Genomic DNA, 12,473 nt, shown 5'->3' with positions numbered 1-12,473 from the left:
CTCATTGGGTAGAGCTTATATAACATCTCTCTGAGGGGCTGAAATTGCCTCTGACTTGCACAGATCAGTTACGGTTTTACTTTCCATTACTATCCCCTACATCAGGAGTTCACTTCAGCTGCAGGATAAAAAAAAAGAAATCTGAAAAACAATTTTGACACATAATTATTTTGCAGCGATAGGGTGAGAACTGAGGGTCTCGGGTAAAGAACAAACCTTTCTAAGAAACATTTATCTCCCTGTTTTCTTCCTCTGAGGCTTCATATGGAAAAAGAGGAAGCTGAGCAGAAAAACCCAATTCAGACATTTTTTTGAAAAATACTGCGCTCTCCAAGTCTGCAAGATGCTTTCTAGAGCTGACGGGCATTTCATATGAAGTTACTTCACATCCCCATTTACTGTATAGCATAATGCTAATTCCTGTATCCTGGAGGCCAAGCTGACTGCTGGCTCTTAACATGGTATTAAGCACAAGAGTCATACGTTGATTTTTCCACCCTGCTCAGAAAGAAATACAAATTTCTCTTTTATCTACATTATAACATTAGGTTTCTGATCAAATAGTATCTCTGACCCCTACAGATAATATTCTCCTCTTTGTTTATGTGTCAATAAGGCCACTATTTTCTATTTCCAGTTTATCTTTGTATTAATATGAAGAGTCAAACCCATATTTAAGATCCCTAGTGTGCTGCTCAGGCCAACCCTCCTACAATGTATATTTATGTCATAGATATACATACAGTCCTTCCTATATGGAAAATAACTCTTGCATACTATCTATTATTCATTCAAAGAACTAATCCTGCCACTCTCTTACCATTTTCACCAAGTTTTGGGGGATAAGGAAGGAGATTTTCCCCAACAAGACCATTTTTTTTGTCTGTGCTGTTCACATTACTGGAATTTTTTCAGCTCGCAGCATCGTTTTCTTCACCCCTTTTCTGGACATGACAATCCTCTTTGGGGAAATATGGTTCTGTGCCTACCTCTTTGTAAAGACCAGAACTGTCCACTCAGTTCGGTGCTTCACAGGAATAGCAATCTGAACGGGGCTGCAGGACGAAGCATGCCTCCAGCACTTCAAGAAGCGTTGGGCAGGTTTGCATTTGGCCTCCAGAGATGTTACTGCTCGCTACTGCTTGCACTGATAGAGGTGGGGAAGTGATCCTGATTTTGGACACCACCTAACGCGCTTGCAGTAGCCTGACCAGGTGGCTTCAGTAAGTCAGTGCATGTTCTCATTAACTGTAGGAACATCAGCATCTAAACTTTCGTTCGGAATACATGCTTTACAGAAGAGCAGAGAATTTTGCAACCTGTTACTTACCAGTCTACCTACTCCCGGGACTCTTGTCTGAAATTCCAGAACATTTCAGCCTCCCAGATGGCCACTTACTTAGTTTTAAATCATCAGCCGGAACTGAAACTGGGACATCCATTCCAGGAAAAAACATTTACTGGGGCAAGATCTAAACCTTCTCTGATCATGGATAGCCTATGGAAAGTGTCAGAGATGCCATGAGAAGAGTACACAAAGATAGCACTTCAGTTTGAGAACACAGTCTAAAACATTGGATACCCAGGCTAAAGTTGTCCTGTTAATATCAGACATTATGCAGGACATAAATGACAATGACCGTAATCCTGGAGGAAGATGCTAAAATGTATTCGTAAAAGCATGAAGGCATAACACTTCACTACATACCAGAGATTTTTTTTTCCTCTTCTTTTAATTTAGCAGTAACAATGTCTACAATACATTGACTCACAAATTAAGTGAAAGTATGAAACCACATTCTTCATACTGAGACGGGACACTCTGGACTTTCGCTTTTTAAATACCCTCTCACGGGAGAAGAGCTCTGAACGTCCAGTGAACATCTTTCGAAACAACCAGTGGTGGGGATTTCAACTTTAACAATGATCATATTTAGTGAGCCTTGTCTACAGAGACCAAAATGCTTTGCAAACAAGTGCAAAGCTCAGAACCTCACTGTACAGGAAAAAAGGGAAGGGAAACTGAGGCACGGTGCTGTGCAGTGACTCGCCAGGATCAAGCAGCAGGCAGTAGAGATCTGGACATCAGTCTCAGCTCTCCGACTCCCAGTCAACTCCTGACTTGCCAGACCATTCTACCAGTATGTGGGTATCTACTGTCCACCCATGTGTTATACAGGCATATCTTCTTTCACCTCTCCTGCTGTCCCGTTGGCTCCACTCAATCCTGCTGGCTCCCTGCCTTCTTCCTCTTCTTCCTCCCCTTCTGCTGTCTCTGCTTCTCTGCCTCCACTCAGGAGGGTGGCACTGGAGAGGTGGCTGAGGAGCTGGCCTTCCCGGCGGGACTCGGCCAGCTCTTTGGCACAGCACACGGGAGTGTTGGTCTCGTAAGTGCTATGGAAGCTGTTATAGTCGACTTCATAAAAATCCTTCTCCAGGGTAAGGACAGGAGTGAAACGATGTCCCCACAGCACCTCAGTGTCCATGTAGGAGCTGCGAGCCTGGCAAGTCATCCCTGGGTGGAAACAGAGGGATGTTAAATGCAAAGCTTCCTTACATGCTCACCCAAGCACTTCTTTCATTTAAAAGCACTTTCATGTTATCTCCATACCTGACTGCTCCGAGACACAGAAAAGTTCATCGCTTAATAAGCCTCACAAAAGCCTCTATCGTGAAAAAGCTGAGCGCTCAGAGGAAAAGGGATGGATTCACCGCCGCATCTTCAGGCTGTTTTGTGAACCTCGTGCTTATGGTTTGAAGCATGGTACCGCTAAGCAGCGTCCCTCTGTCCTCACACTGCTCTGTTGAGGTGTCGCTCACGTGGCTGACACTTGCAGCACTGTTGTCGAGTCCTGCTAGAACCACCACCAACCCTGCCAACACACCTCGAACCCTGCCCCCCACAGCCCCTACACACAATGAACCGCTGCCCTGCACTCCCACTCTGTCCGACCCCATCCCTCTTCACCTACAGCAGCACTGGCAGTTCCCTCCTGCTCTTAGGGTAAGGCACCATGATATAGCCCAGAAGGTCACAGGTCCTGGTGATGCAGGCAGCAAGCTGGCTTTTAAATACCCCCGGGGAGTCCAACTGTATTGGGTTGGCCAAACCAAGACATTCATCATCACCCAGTCAAGCTCATAAGCATATTGAATTCCATGAATTAATGGATTCTTCTCAGCCCCAAGGATCAGAGTTCATTTATTTATCTTTGAAAAAGTTTATAGAGAAGCTTTTCAGAGCAGGGATAAGCATTCAGCATTGGTATAACTGTGAACCAATTCCCTTGGAATCACCTGCCAATGTCAAGGCTGACTTATTTTCCAAATATCTGTCTTCTGTTTGTACTAATTATGTTATGGCTTTGGACTTAATTCTGGTGAAATTTGGAAAACCTGACCTCACAAAGCCCTCCCACTTTCTCTTTTGGAGGGTGAGAGAGAGGCCTGATTGGAATGCATTCAAAACATGCACTCCATCCACTTCCTGGCTCATACTTCCAAGGCTAGCTCCTGCAGCCCAAAGTACACGAACTGCAACCTAAATCAACACACAGGGGAAAAATGTTCAGTGTCAGGTGCTTGAGGGAAAGGCATATTGTGTATTCTTACCATCTGAGCTCAAATAAGTGACTGAAGAATAATCAGAAAACTCCTTTCCTTAAAAGACCAAAAAGCACCTTCGTGAAAAGATGCATATCTTGTTCTCATAATTGCTACAGTCCATTAAAAGCCACCCACACCGCGAGTTCTCCAGAGAGCTTTACTTGTCTCCTACTGCTCTCCTTAGCTTAAAGCACTCAGGCCAAGAGCTGGTTTTGGTTCTTGAAAGGGGAAAAAGAGGGACAGTGACACATGCAACACTTTGAGAAATTTCCAGTTCTCTTTCGCAGACTGAAAAGCCAATTTTTCCCCCCCCAAGAAGATCTGCAGGAGTATTTGCTTCTGGGCAGGAACAACAAGTACAGCGTTAGTCATAGCGTTCTAGCGTGCCTGCTTCCTGGACCGGAAGGAACCGGGAAGTGCAGAGACTGCTGTCAAAAATATGATTATGGAAGACAAAAATTACCCCAAGCATGTTTGCCTTGAGGAGTAGCTCCATTAAGGTAGAGTGTATTTTCAAGAAGCTTTTGCTTTACAAGTGAAAAACAGTGTGGAGACCACTCCTGACTATACGCTGCGGGTGGTGCTACGGTGTGCAGCATCACCTGCATCCCCAGTCAAAATAAACTAACCCTTTTCCCTTTACAGCGAGCTGCTTTTGCACCAGAAATCACCAAGGCCTCCAAGTGCCTCCTCCAAGCTCTGAGTGCTTTCAAAGCCCAGCAAAGACGGCAGGAGAGGAGACCACTCAGGTGTCTGAATGAACCTCCGAGCGCTGCCTGAATGTGTCCTGTAGACATCCCCAAGGCTAAGATGGGGTGTCCCTGCTGAATGTGGGGGCCTGAGGCATCCTAAGGGAACTCCTGCCTTACAATCAGGGCCTGAAATAGCTCCTTCCTGGGGGGAGTACCTGATAGTGAACCCAAACTCCAGAGACATGGAGTTATCTCCTGCTGCAAGTATTCAATTAAGGATGGAACAATAGAAAGCTTTCAGCAACCAAATACTGCACGCTGCCAGCTTCCTGCAGTAGCTGCTTTCTGTAACCCCAGGGGTACACAGAACCAGCACAATAAGACAACTTGTAATTGCTCCATAATCCCATTCAAATTTTCCTTTTTAGCACATGTGCAGTGGTGTTTTAATTGCGTGGGGACATACTGCCTGGCAACTCCTACATTACCCAGTAAACAACAGCATTGTCTCGGCTTCAATTCCATTAAGTGCCTGCTTTGCAGGCTGCCCTGTGCTCTCCAGCCTGGTTAATTAATGCATCTGTAATGTCCCTAGCTAATTATTGCCTCTAACTGCAAAAAGATGACAGAAGAGGTGTGGAAATAAGAAACCTTACTGTTATGAGGAGCACATGGACGCAGCCCCTTTCCACTTGCAATACCACGTGCCCTGTGCCCTCCGCGCTCGGAATACCCACGTTTCGGCTTGCAGTGGGGCAGAGCGACTCGCCAGGCTAAGATCTTCCGCACACAGCTGTGGGCTCTCTGCAAAACTCAGCCGTTTCATTTCACAAGCCTTGCTTATCCCAGTCCGTGGGACGTCTTGGGTGGAGCGAACCGTTACGCCGTATACTCCTAACCCATCGGGTACCACACCAGCTTTGCCACGGCGCTTCCACTTCAACCCACTACAGCTGCCTGAAGCGCTGACATTGCAGGGAGCACAAGAAATTGAGGGAGATTTCAAACTCTCCGAATTTCTTGCAAAAATAATCACAGTATTTATGGCCCTGATAAAGGCTGTTAATCCTTAAAGTAGATATAGCTACACATTTTGGGTTTAAATGGTATAGATATTGGGTACAGTTATAGAGAAGTGGTATTTGGTGACTTGGGTTTTTCATTTAAATAAGCTTCATGCCAGAAGATTATTCTCACTTCCCCTTTGTCAGCCTAAGTAGATGTGCTTCAAAACTCACTTAAAAATAAAGTCATTGAGATTTTTATTTTTCAAGTGTATTGTATTTTACGGATGGTAAGACCATTAGAATTTTAATTTTCTCCTAAACAGTCTGGTTTAAAAATGAAAAAGTATCTTTAATACAAATTTGTACAATCTGTCAATTGTGGAAAATGTGAAATGATATGTGAAATCTTCAGCTTTCAAGTTTTAGTTACAGCTTTCTCATCTCCTAATTCAGCAGTTTAGTTTTCAGCTGCAAACAAAACTCAGTTTTAATCGAAACCAGAAAAAAGTTTGTCCAAAGCTATAAGCAGATGCACCAAATTTTCAATAAAGCTGGAACCAGTTCCAGGCCCTTTAGAAAGCTGGAGACCAGAGGACTGTCTCCTGGTTTCAAGTTCCACAATAAACATTTCATAGAGTTTTAATGATAATTTCATTAGAGCAGAATCCTAAGAAGTGGATTTTTTTGTCTGTTGGCTGGAGTCACTGCATCACAGGATCAATAACAGTTTGTGCGTGTTCCTGTTTAAAGGCAGCCACTGAGGCCTTCCTAAATGGCTCATTTCTGGTTTCCAGTAGATGAAAAGATGCAAAATATATTGCTATGTGTGTTAAACCAGGTGTTTCATTACATTTGAGAACAGAGGGAGTCACGGAGGAAAGACTGGTGTGTAAAATAGGTGTCAGGGAACTGTACCAATAAGGCACTTCTCTGTCATCAGTGGGGATCAAGCAGCTTACATTTTATCAGAGAGAGAGGAATGTTAATACGTGCTGACAAAAAGCAGTTATTTGACGGCTCGCTCAGTAAGGAGCTTGCTTTTTCTGCAGCGTGCTCAATGGGAGTTGCAGATTTCTGAACGTTTCACTGCTTGCAATGCCACTGATTATGCAACTGAAGCTTCTGGCCCTGCCACACTGCTAGGGAAAGTGGTGATTGCTCACGATTTCCAGGTCTTGTATACCCTTAGGTTACCAGTTAAAATCAAAGTTCATTATTGCAGGCCAGATCTAGCTGCATCTGCAGCTGTTTGGTTATCCAGCGATGAACCAGCAGTCTCTCTCCAACTGTTGGGGGATGCAATTTTCGGCAAACATACCGTCATGGCCAGTACCTTTTCTGGCAGTTTAATGGGAGGGGGCAGGAGGACCACAAAGCATGATCTACCAGCCCAAGAAACTGCCACAAGCTTCAATATGATCACACCAATGGTATAGTTGAATCTTGCAGTGCTGCTAAGCGGCCTGGACTGTCTCAGTGGGCAGAGATATCCCAACCCCTGGGGCTGTCAAGACAACATTTTTCATCAGCCTAAAATTAACTCTCCTCATTTAAATGCCACAGTGATTATCTGCTGGCAAAATGTCATGTGGATGCTGGCAGCCTGTTAGCCATATTTGCTAGGCTCTCCCTGCAGTTCAGACCCAGATATTGATGGAAGTGATTTCCCGTCTCTCTCCTTGGTTTCATACACTATTGTATGCAGGGTGACTTCTTCCCTTGTGCTGGAGGCACATAAAGCTGCATAATACGTACTCCACTCCTTCAGCTGAGCTCCACCTACACTGCAAGGGTACAGAAAAAACTGGTGGGCTCAGAGGTATAGCGACAGACTGACGTAAGTTAGAATGGCAAGGAGTAGTTATGAAAATTTTAAGTTCTATCACTCTAATTAAGCAATACATGTCTTTAGATTAGCATCACCATTTGATAGTTATAAAATGTATTGGTCCCTTTGGGTTAATTAGACCAAAGAACAATGTAACCTCCAAAAAGTCAATATTCCTCCAACTTGAAAAGGAATATTAGAAGGTAGGAGCATGGTCCTCCAATTATTTGTGCTCATCTCCTTTAGAGGAAGACATGTCTGGACTTGATTCGCTTTGATTTTTATGCCAGAGCAGAGTAATAGGATTTTAATTTATCTGAATGCTCTCCAGGCATGTGAAAGCTCGCAGGCACTGGAAATGGAAAGGAAAAAAAAAGGACCTTATGCTTTAAAGATCTCCTATTCAACTGCCGTGGTTCTACCAGGCAGAACCCAAGCACCAAGCTCACACCATGTAACTTTAGGTGCCTTGCAAAGGTATTTCTAGTGACTGCAGAGGCACCTAAGATGACTACCCTGCCAAGATCCACCTCTGGAAGACAATTCAGCTCATGAAAAGAATAACTTGAGGCATCTCTCTCTTCCCTGCAATTATATAAGTAGTTTCTGTTATGGTTCTTCAAGATCCTTCTTGCAGAAAACCTAATTATATGCAAAACAAACCAGCAAGACAACCCAAACCAGATGATGAATGCGTGAAAACTCCATTCAGTAATTTTACCCATCCTTTGTTCTCCCATGAAAATCATGATTAATTTCAGAATATCTTCTGTTGTGGCTACTTCTTTTTGTCTCATATTTACAGTTAGGAAATTGCACTCTGTCCACTGTAAAGGTGGATAAATTGAGGTTCCAACAAGCTGCTTCTTGCCTGCATTCTCAAAGGGACAGGATGAGGTAAATTACTTCTAATCATGAAACCACTTTTTAGTACACAAATTAAGCCAGAAATACAAGTGTCCATCCTTTTCTAAAAGTTTATTATAACTTCAATTAGTCACTGGACTCATCAGACATCTGGACTGTCTCTTGTGGTTTGTTTCATGGTGGTGTGAAAAAGAGGTAATGAAAACCAGTGAGGACCACGAGTGAGGGAAGCAGCACTGCTATCTCTGTGCCCAGACATTAGCAATGCTGGGCACTACGTACAGAACGAGGTTTGCAGGACAGCTACGGATAAATCAGGTTTTGATTACTTGTCAGTGAGTAGGGGTAAAAGTTGGAGGAGAAGAGAGCTTCTCCAAATTATCTGCCAGAAAACCTTGTAGGATACGCAGACTGCGTGATCACGTGGAGTGATGGCTTACAGGAGAAAAGAAAAAAAACCCCACACCAAAAAAACGAACAAACAAAAAAACCCAACAAAACCCAAAACCATAAATAAAATTAAAAAAAAAAATTGAACTCTCCAATGTTTTCTAATTGAATCAGCCAAATTCTTCATCATAACCTATCTGACTCTGCACGCACATGGAAAGGGGGTCTGGATCTCCACTGCTCTTCTATGTTCCCGCAGCCTTGCTCCGTACAGTATGTTCAGTTCAGGATCAGGAATGTAGGGGCAAGAGGTTTTGGCCAGCAAGAGCCTCGGCCTGTTCTGCCAACAAGATGGCTCTAATTTTTTGTTGCCGCAGCGGGGAGCAGAAAGGCAATGAAAGTAAAAATGTATTCACTCTGCAAACAGATTTTCCACCCTTACTTTCTTCCCTTTTATTGCAGGTCAAATGTGGGGCAGCTGATCTTGACAAGTGTCCCTTTCAGATAAGGCAGAAGAGAATTAATTCCCTAAAGTAATCTCTGTGACCGATTCATTAAGTAGGCACCGTGAGCGATGCTGCTGCTTTCAAGACGCCCACGAAGCAGCACTGGAAGTCAGAACACTTGTCATCTGTATTGATTTTGTCTTTACCGTGGTCATTTCACTCTGCAATGATCACAACAGATCTGTCCAGAAACTTGGTCTCCCGTTGGCATTTTTTAACTTCTTGTGGAGTCCCAGTGCCTCAACCATAAGAAAATACTGACTGGAAAGACCCCAGTCAGTGGGATTTCTGCTGCAACTGGCTTCATGGGTCAGTCGGAATAGCTGTGGGTCCCTGGAGAGCTCGCAGCAGAATAATACAGTGCTTATTTTCTTTTTCAGTAAAATAAAAACACTGTGTTTTAATCTGGCTCCTAAGTTTCTTGCGTGTTGCTATTCTTCAGTGTGTTGTTATTTATCCTTTTAAAACTTCCAAGTCAACTTGAAAACAAAAACATGGTTTTAAAACACCATGTTTCACTTTGTAAATAAACTTGAAGTGTTTAGGAAATTCAAGCCAACTTGAAAACAAAAACATTGTCTTAAACCACAATGTTTCATTTTGTAAAAAACCCCAGTGGTTTGAAGTGTTTCAACTCTTCAGAATTTGTTCTGTACTTTTCACTTGAAACCATTTATTATCTTTTCCTTCAGAATTAAACTTAAATGTTAGTGAGTAGAGTTACTTGTCTGAGAGGAGACAATACAATTGTAATATGTGTGAGGTTGGTTAAAGCTATTGGAAATAGTTACAAAATTGCCATCCCAAATGTTCCAGTGAAAAATATTCCTGCTTTTAGTCAAGACATTACACTTAAATTTCTTTAGTCATTTGTGCATTGACAGTCGCTATTTTGGCCTGCTTTCAAAATACCTTATGGAAAAATGTGGCTGTCTTTTCCCCACCAGTGCAGGATGCAGTCACAGTGTGATTTTCTGTTGTCTGTAAAGACTAAATAACTTTCCATTAATTTTTCCATCTGCAAACAACCGCGGAGCTGGGGCAGCTCTGGGAGAGCACGCAGGACCCTTGCCCCTCGTGCACCATAACAGAGCTGTATAAGCTGAACACTGTGATGGTAGTTCCCAATTTTTCATAGAGGTTACTAAGGGAACCTGTTGCATTTTTATACTGCCCTGAACCTGACCAGGTTGTCACAGTGTCATGATTTAATAGGAGTCACACTGCAAGTGAACTACACCATTCCTGAGAGCAGGTGGGGCTTGAACAATACGATAGGAAGGAAAGAACATAAAGAATTCGCTTGGAGCAAATTTTAAGGTATGGAGGTAGGGATTAATATCCCCCAAACTGCTTTATCAACATTACGAAGGAGGAAGCACAAACTCTGTGCTTCTGCAAGCCACCCTCACTGTGACAAAATACCACACCCCCCCTCCACCCCAGTTACCCTATGCCATTCAGAAACCATCTCTGCCTCTCAATCAGATACCAGCATCATCTGAGGTCCACTCTCCTCTAAGTTCAATGCAAACTGGCTCTTCTAGTTCCCATTTTGGAATTTCACAGCCTGGTTTCTAACACCAGAATAATTCATTTCCACAGATGTATGCTCCTTAATATCATTACACACTGGCCTGTGCAATCCCTCTGGGAGAGGAGCCCATTTGTAAAGCAATATTATTCCTATGCCATGCTTTTAATTTTGAGGTTGTTATTGGTAATGACTTCCTCTCACACATATCTAGCAGAGGCTGAGCTTTCATAAGAGGAAGGCAGTGCGGTAGCTGTTCAAACAGAATTTGATGGTGTCCCTGTGTGATGAGGAAAGAGGTTTTGGACAAACAAGGAACTGCATTCCCTGTCCACGTTCAGATTAGGAGGTTCTAGTATCTAGTAAATGTTTAGCCTACAAAATAAGCTTCCATAACAAATCTTTGCCTTTGATAGTCTTTTCCACCCACACCTTCTTTTGCCACATCTCTACAGTACTCTGCTGGGAAAGAATATTTGCCTCATAATGCCAAATGAATTCCATTTGTACAGTAGAGTACTCCAACCTGGGCACGGCGCAGTCTATACATAACCTCCCATTAGCTCTGTTTGGAGAAGTCAGCTAGTGCTATGCACTAATGACTAAGGGGAGATACTGGGAAACTGAATTAGCTCTCTAGAGAGCTGTCTTTAAGAGCAAAGGTCTGGCATGCAGGAATTTGAGAGACTATTTCCCCTTCCATCTGGCTGTTAGGGGACGAACAAGTACCAAGAAGGGGACAATATTAATAGTAAGCAAGGGCCAGAATTTGTGAGACAGGGTGCTGATACCACTGAGTACTCATATCAAGCTGAAAACTCTTGCTAGTGTTTCCGAGAGAACATCATCAACATGGGAAAAAACTCAAATACCAGCAACAGAAAAAATTGGGTCCACAGTGCTGTCTCATAGCTTAAAAATCAAAGGGAAAACTACTTATAAAAGCGTGTTTTTTTCATCTCTGACCCTTTCTGTGTTTCCACATCTCTAGAGAGCAATTCTCTCCTCAGTGCTGCCTGTAGCCCCATGTCCCGTAAAGGCCTGATTCCAGCAAAGCGTGCCGCCAACCCCATGCAGAAAGCCCACCCAAAGGAGGCATCAGCATCTCGGGGTGCTTAAACAGGCTGGCAGTGCTGGAAGCTCCTTCCCAAAGCCCAGGAGAAGTGAAGTAGCTGCAAGTGGTAAAATGACCCCATGGTGCCATGGGTTTTAGGTGAGAGCATCCTCCTCAGCAGCCAGACCCCCAGGAGGTACGCTGCATCCCACCTGCAGAAAGGAGCCCGGAGGCCTTTGTGGCCATCCATTCGCTCAGCTCTGGAGCCTTTTCTACACTTCGGAAAGCTGAGACACACAACTTTCCAGATTTATTATATACGGACACAGGCTTCTTTCGTCGCCTGCCACAAATACACCCATAGGAGGAAATTGGGAATCAGCTGAGTCTCTCTCCTAATCTACCCATTACACAGCATTGTTTTATGTTGTTAAACAGCTCCTGGATTCTAAGAGTCACAAAAGCAGTTTCTGTATTATTCCTTTTTGAGCTCCTTTTGAAAATGTACGTCCTGCATCACATGCAGGTCACTCAGTTTCAGCACACGCTGCTTTATGGGATATAGGAATACTTGGGCACTTCCTTCATAGCCCTCCATTAAATAGGAATGCTACAGCAATACCTAAAATAGCACAGTTACCGCCAACTTTTAATACAGAGGAGAAATAGAAAAAGATTTACGCCATGAATTTTGTTCACAGGAAACAGGACCACAAGAGGCCTCATGAATACCTTTATTCCATTCCTTTTTTCCCATGGATCAGTTCTAAGGGATTATCTAAGGGCTCCTTGGCTAACTCTTTCATCTGAACCCAGACTTATAAAAATAATGTGAAATACGACAACATGAGCTAAAGAACCCACCTCTTAATTGCTAGTTATCTCAGACCACAATATCTCACCTGAAGCAGTCACTGGGGAAAGACAAATCCCAACACGTTCTCAGTCCTGATGTCACTGACAGTCAAATCTTAACGCCAAACTGCACT

The 12,473-nt window shown here is 43.5% G+C and overlaps 1 protein-coding gene across 1 annotated transcript in view; it reads right to left on the bottom strand.

Annotated features, from left to right (window-relative positions):
- Nucleotides 1-2,171: 2,171 nt before the first annotated feature.
- The window catches only part of KCNJ5 (potassium inwardly-rectifying channel, subfamily J, member 5), an 11,326-nt gene continuing 1,024 nt past the window's right edge, over nt 2,172-12,473 (bottom strand). The window contains exon 2 of the mRNA XM_010160441.1: nt 2,172-2,515. Coding sequence (XP_010158743.1) covers nt 2,172-2,515 — 344 coding nt within the window. The remainder of the gene's footprint in view (nt 2,516-12,473) is intronic.

Source organism: Eurypyga helias, unplaced genomic scaffold, assembly GCF_000690775.1.
Source record: "Eurypyga helias isolate BGI_N326 unplaced genomic scaffold, ASM69077v1 scaffold22901, whole genome shotgun sequence".
Classification (NCBI taxonomy): domain Eukaryota; kingdom Metazoa; phylum Chordata; class Aves; order Eurypygiformes; family Eurypygidae; genus Eurypyga; species Eurypyga helias.
The sequence above is the reverse complement of the archived record's forward strand: the minus strand, read 5'-3'. Positions and strand labels throughout refer to the sequence as shown.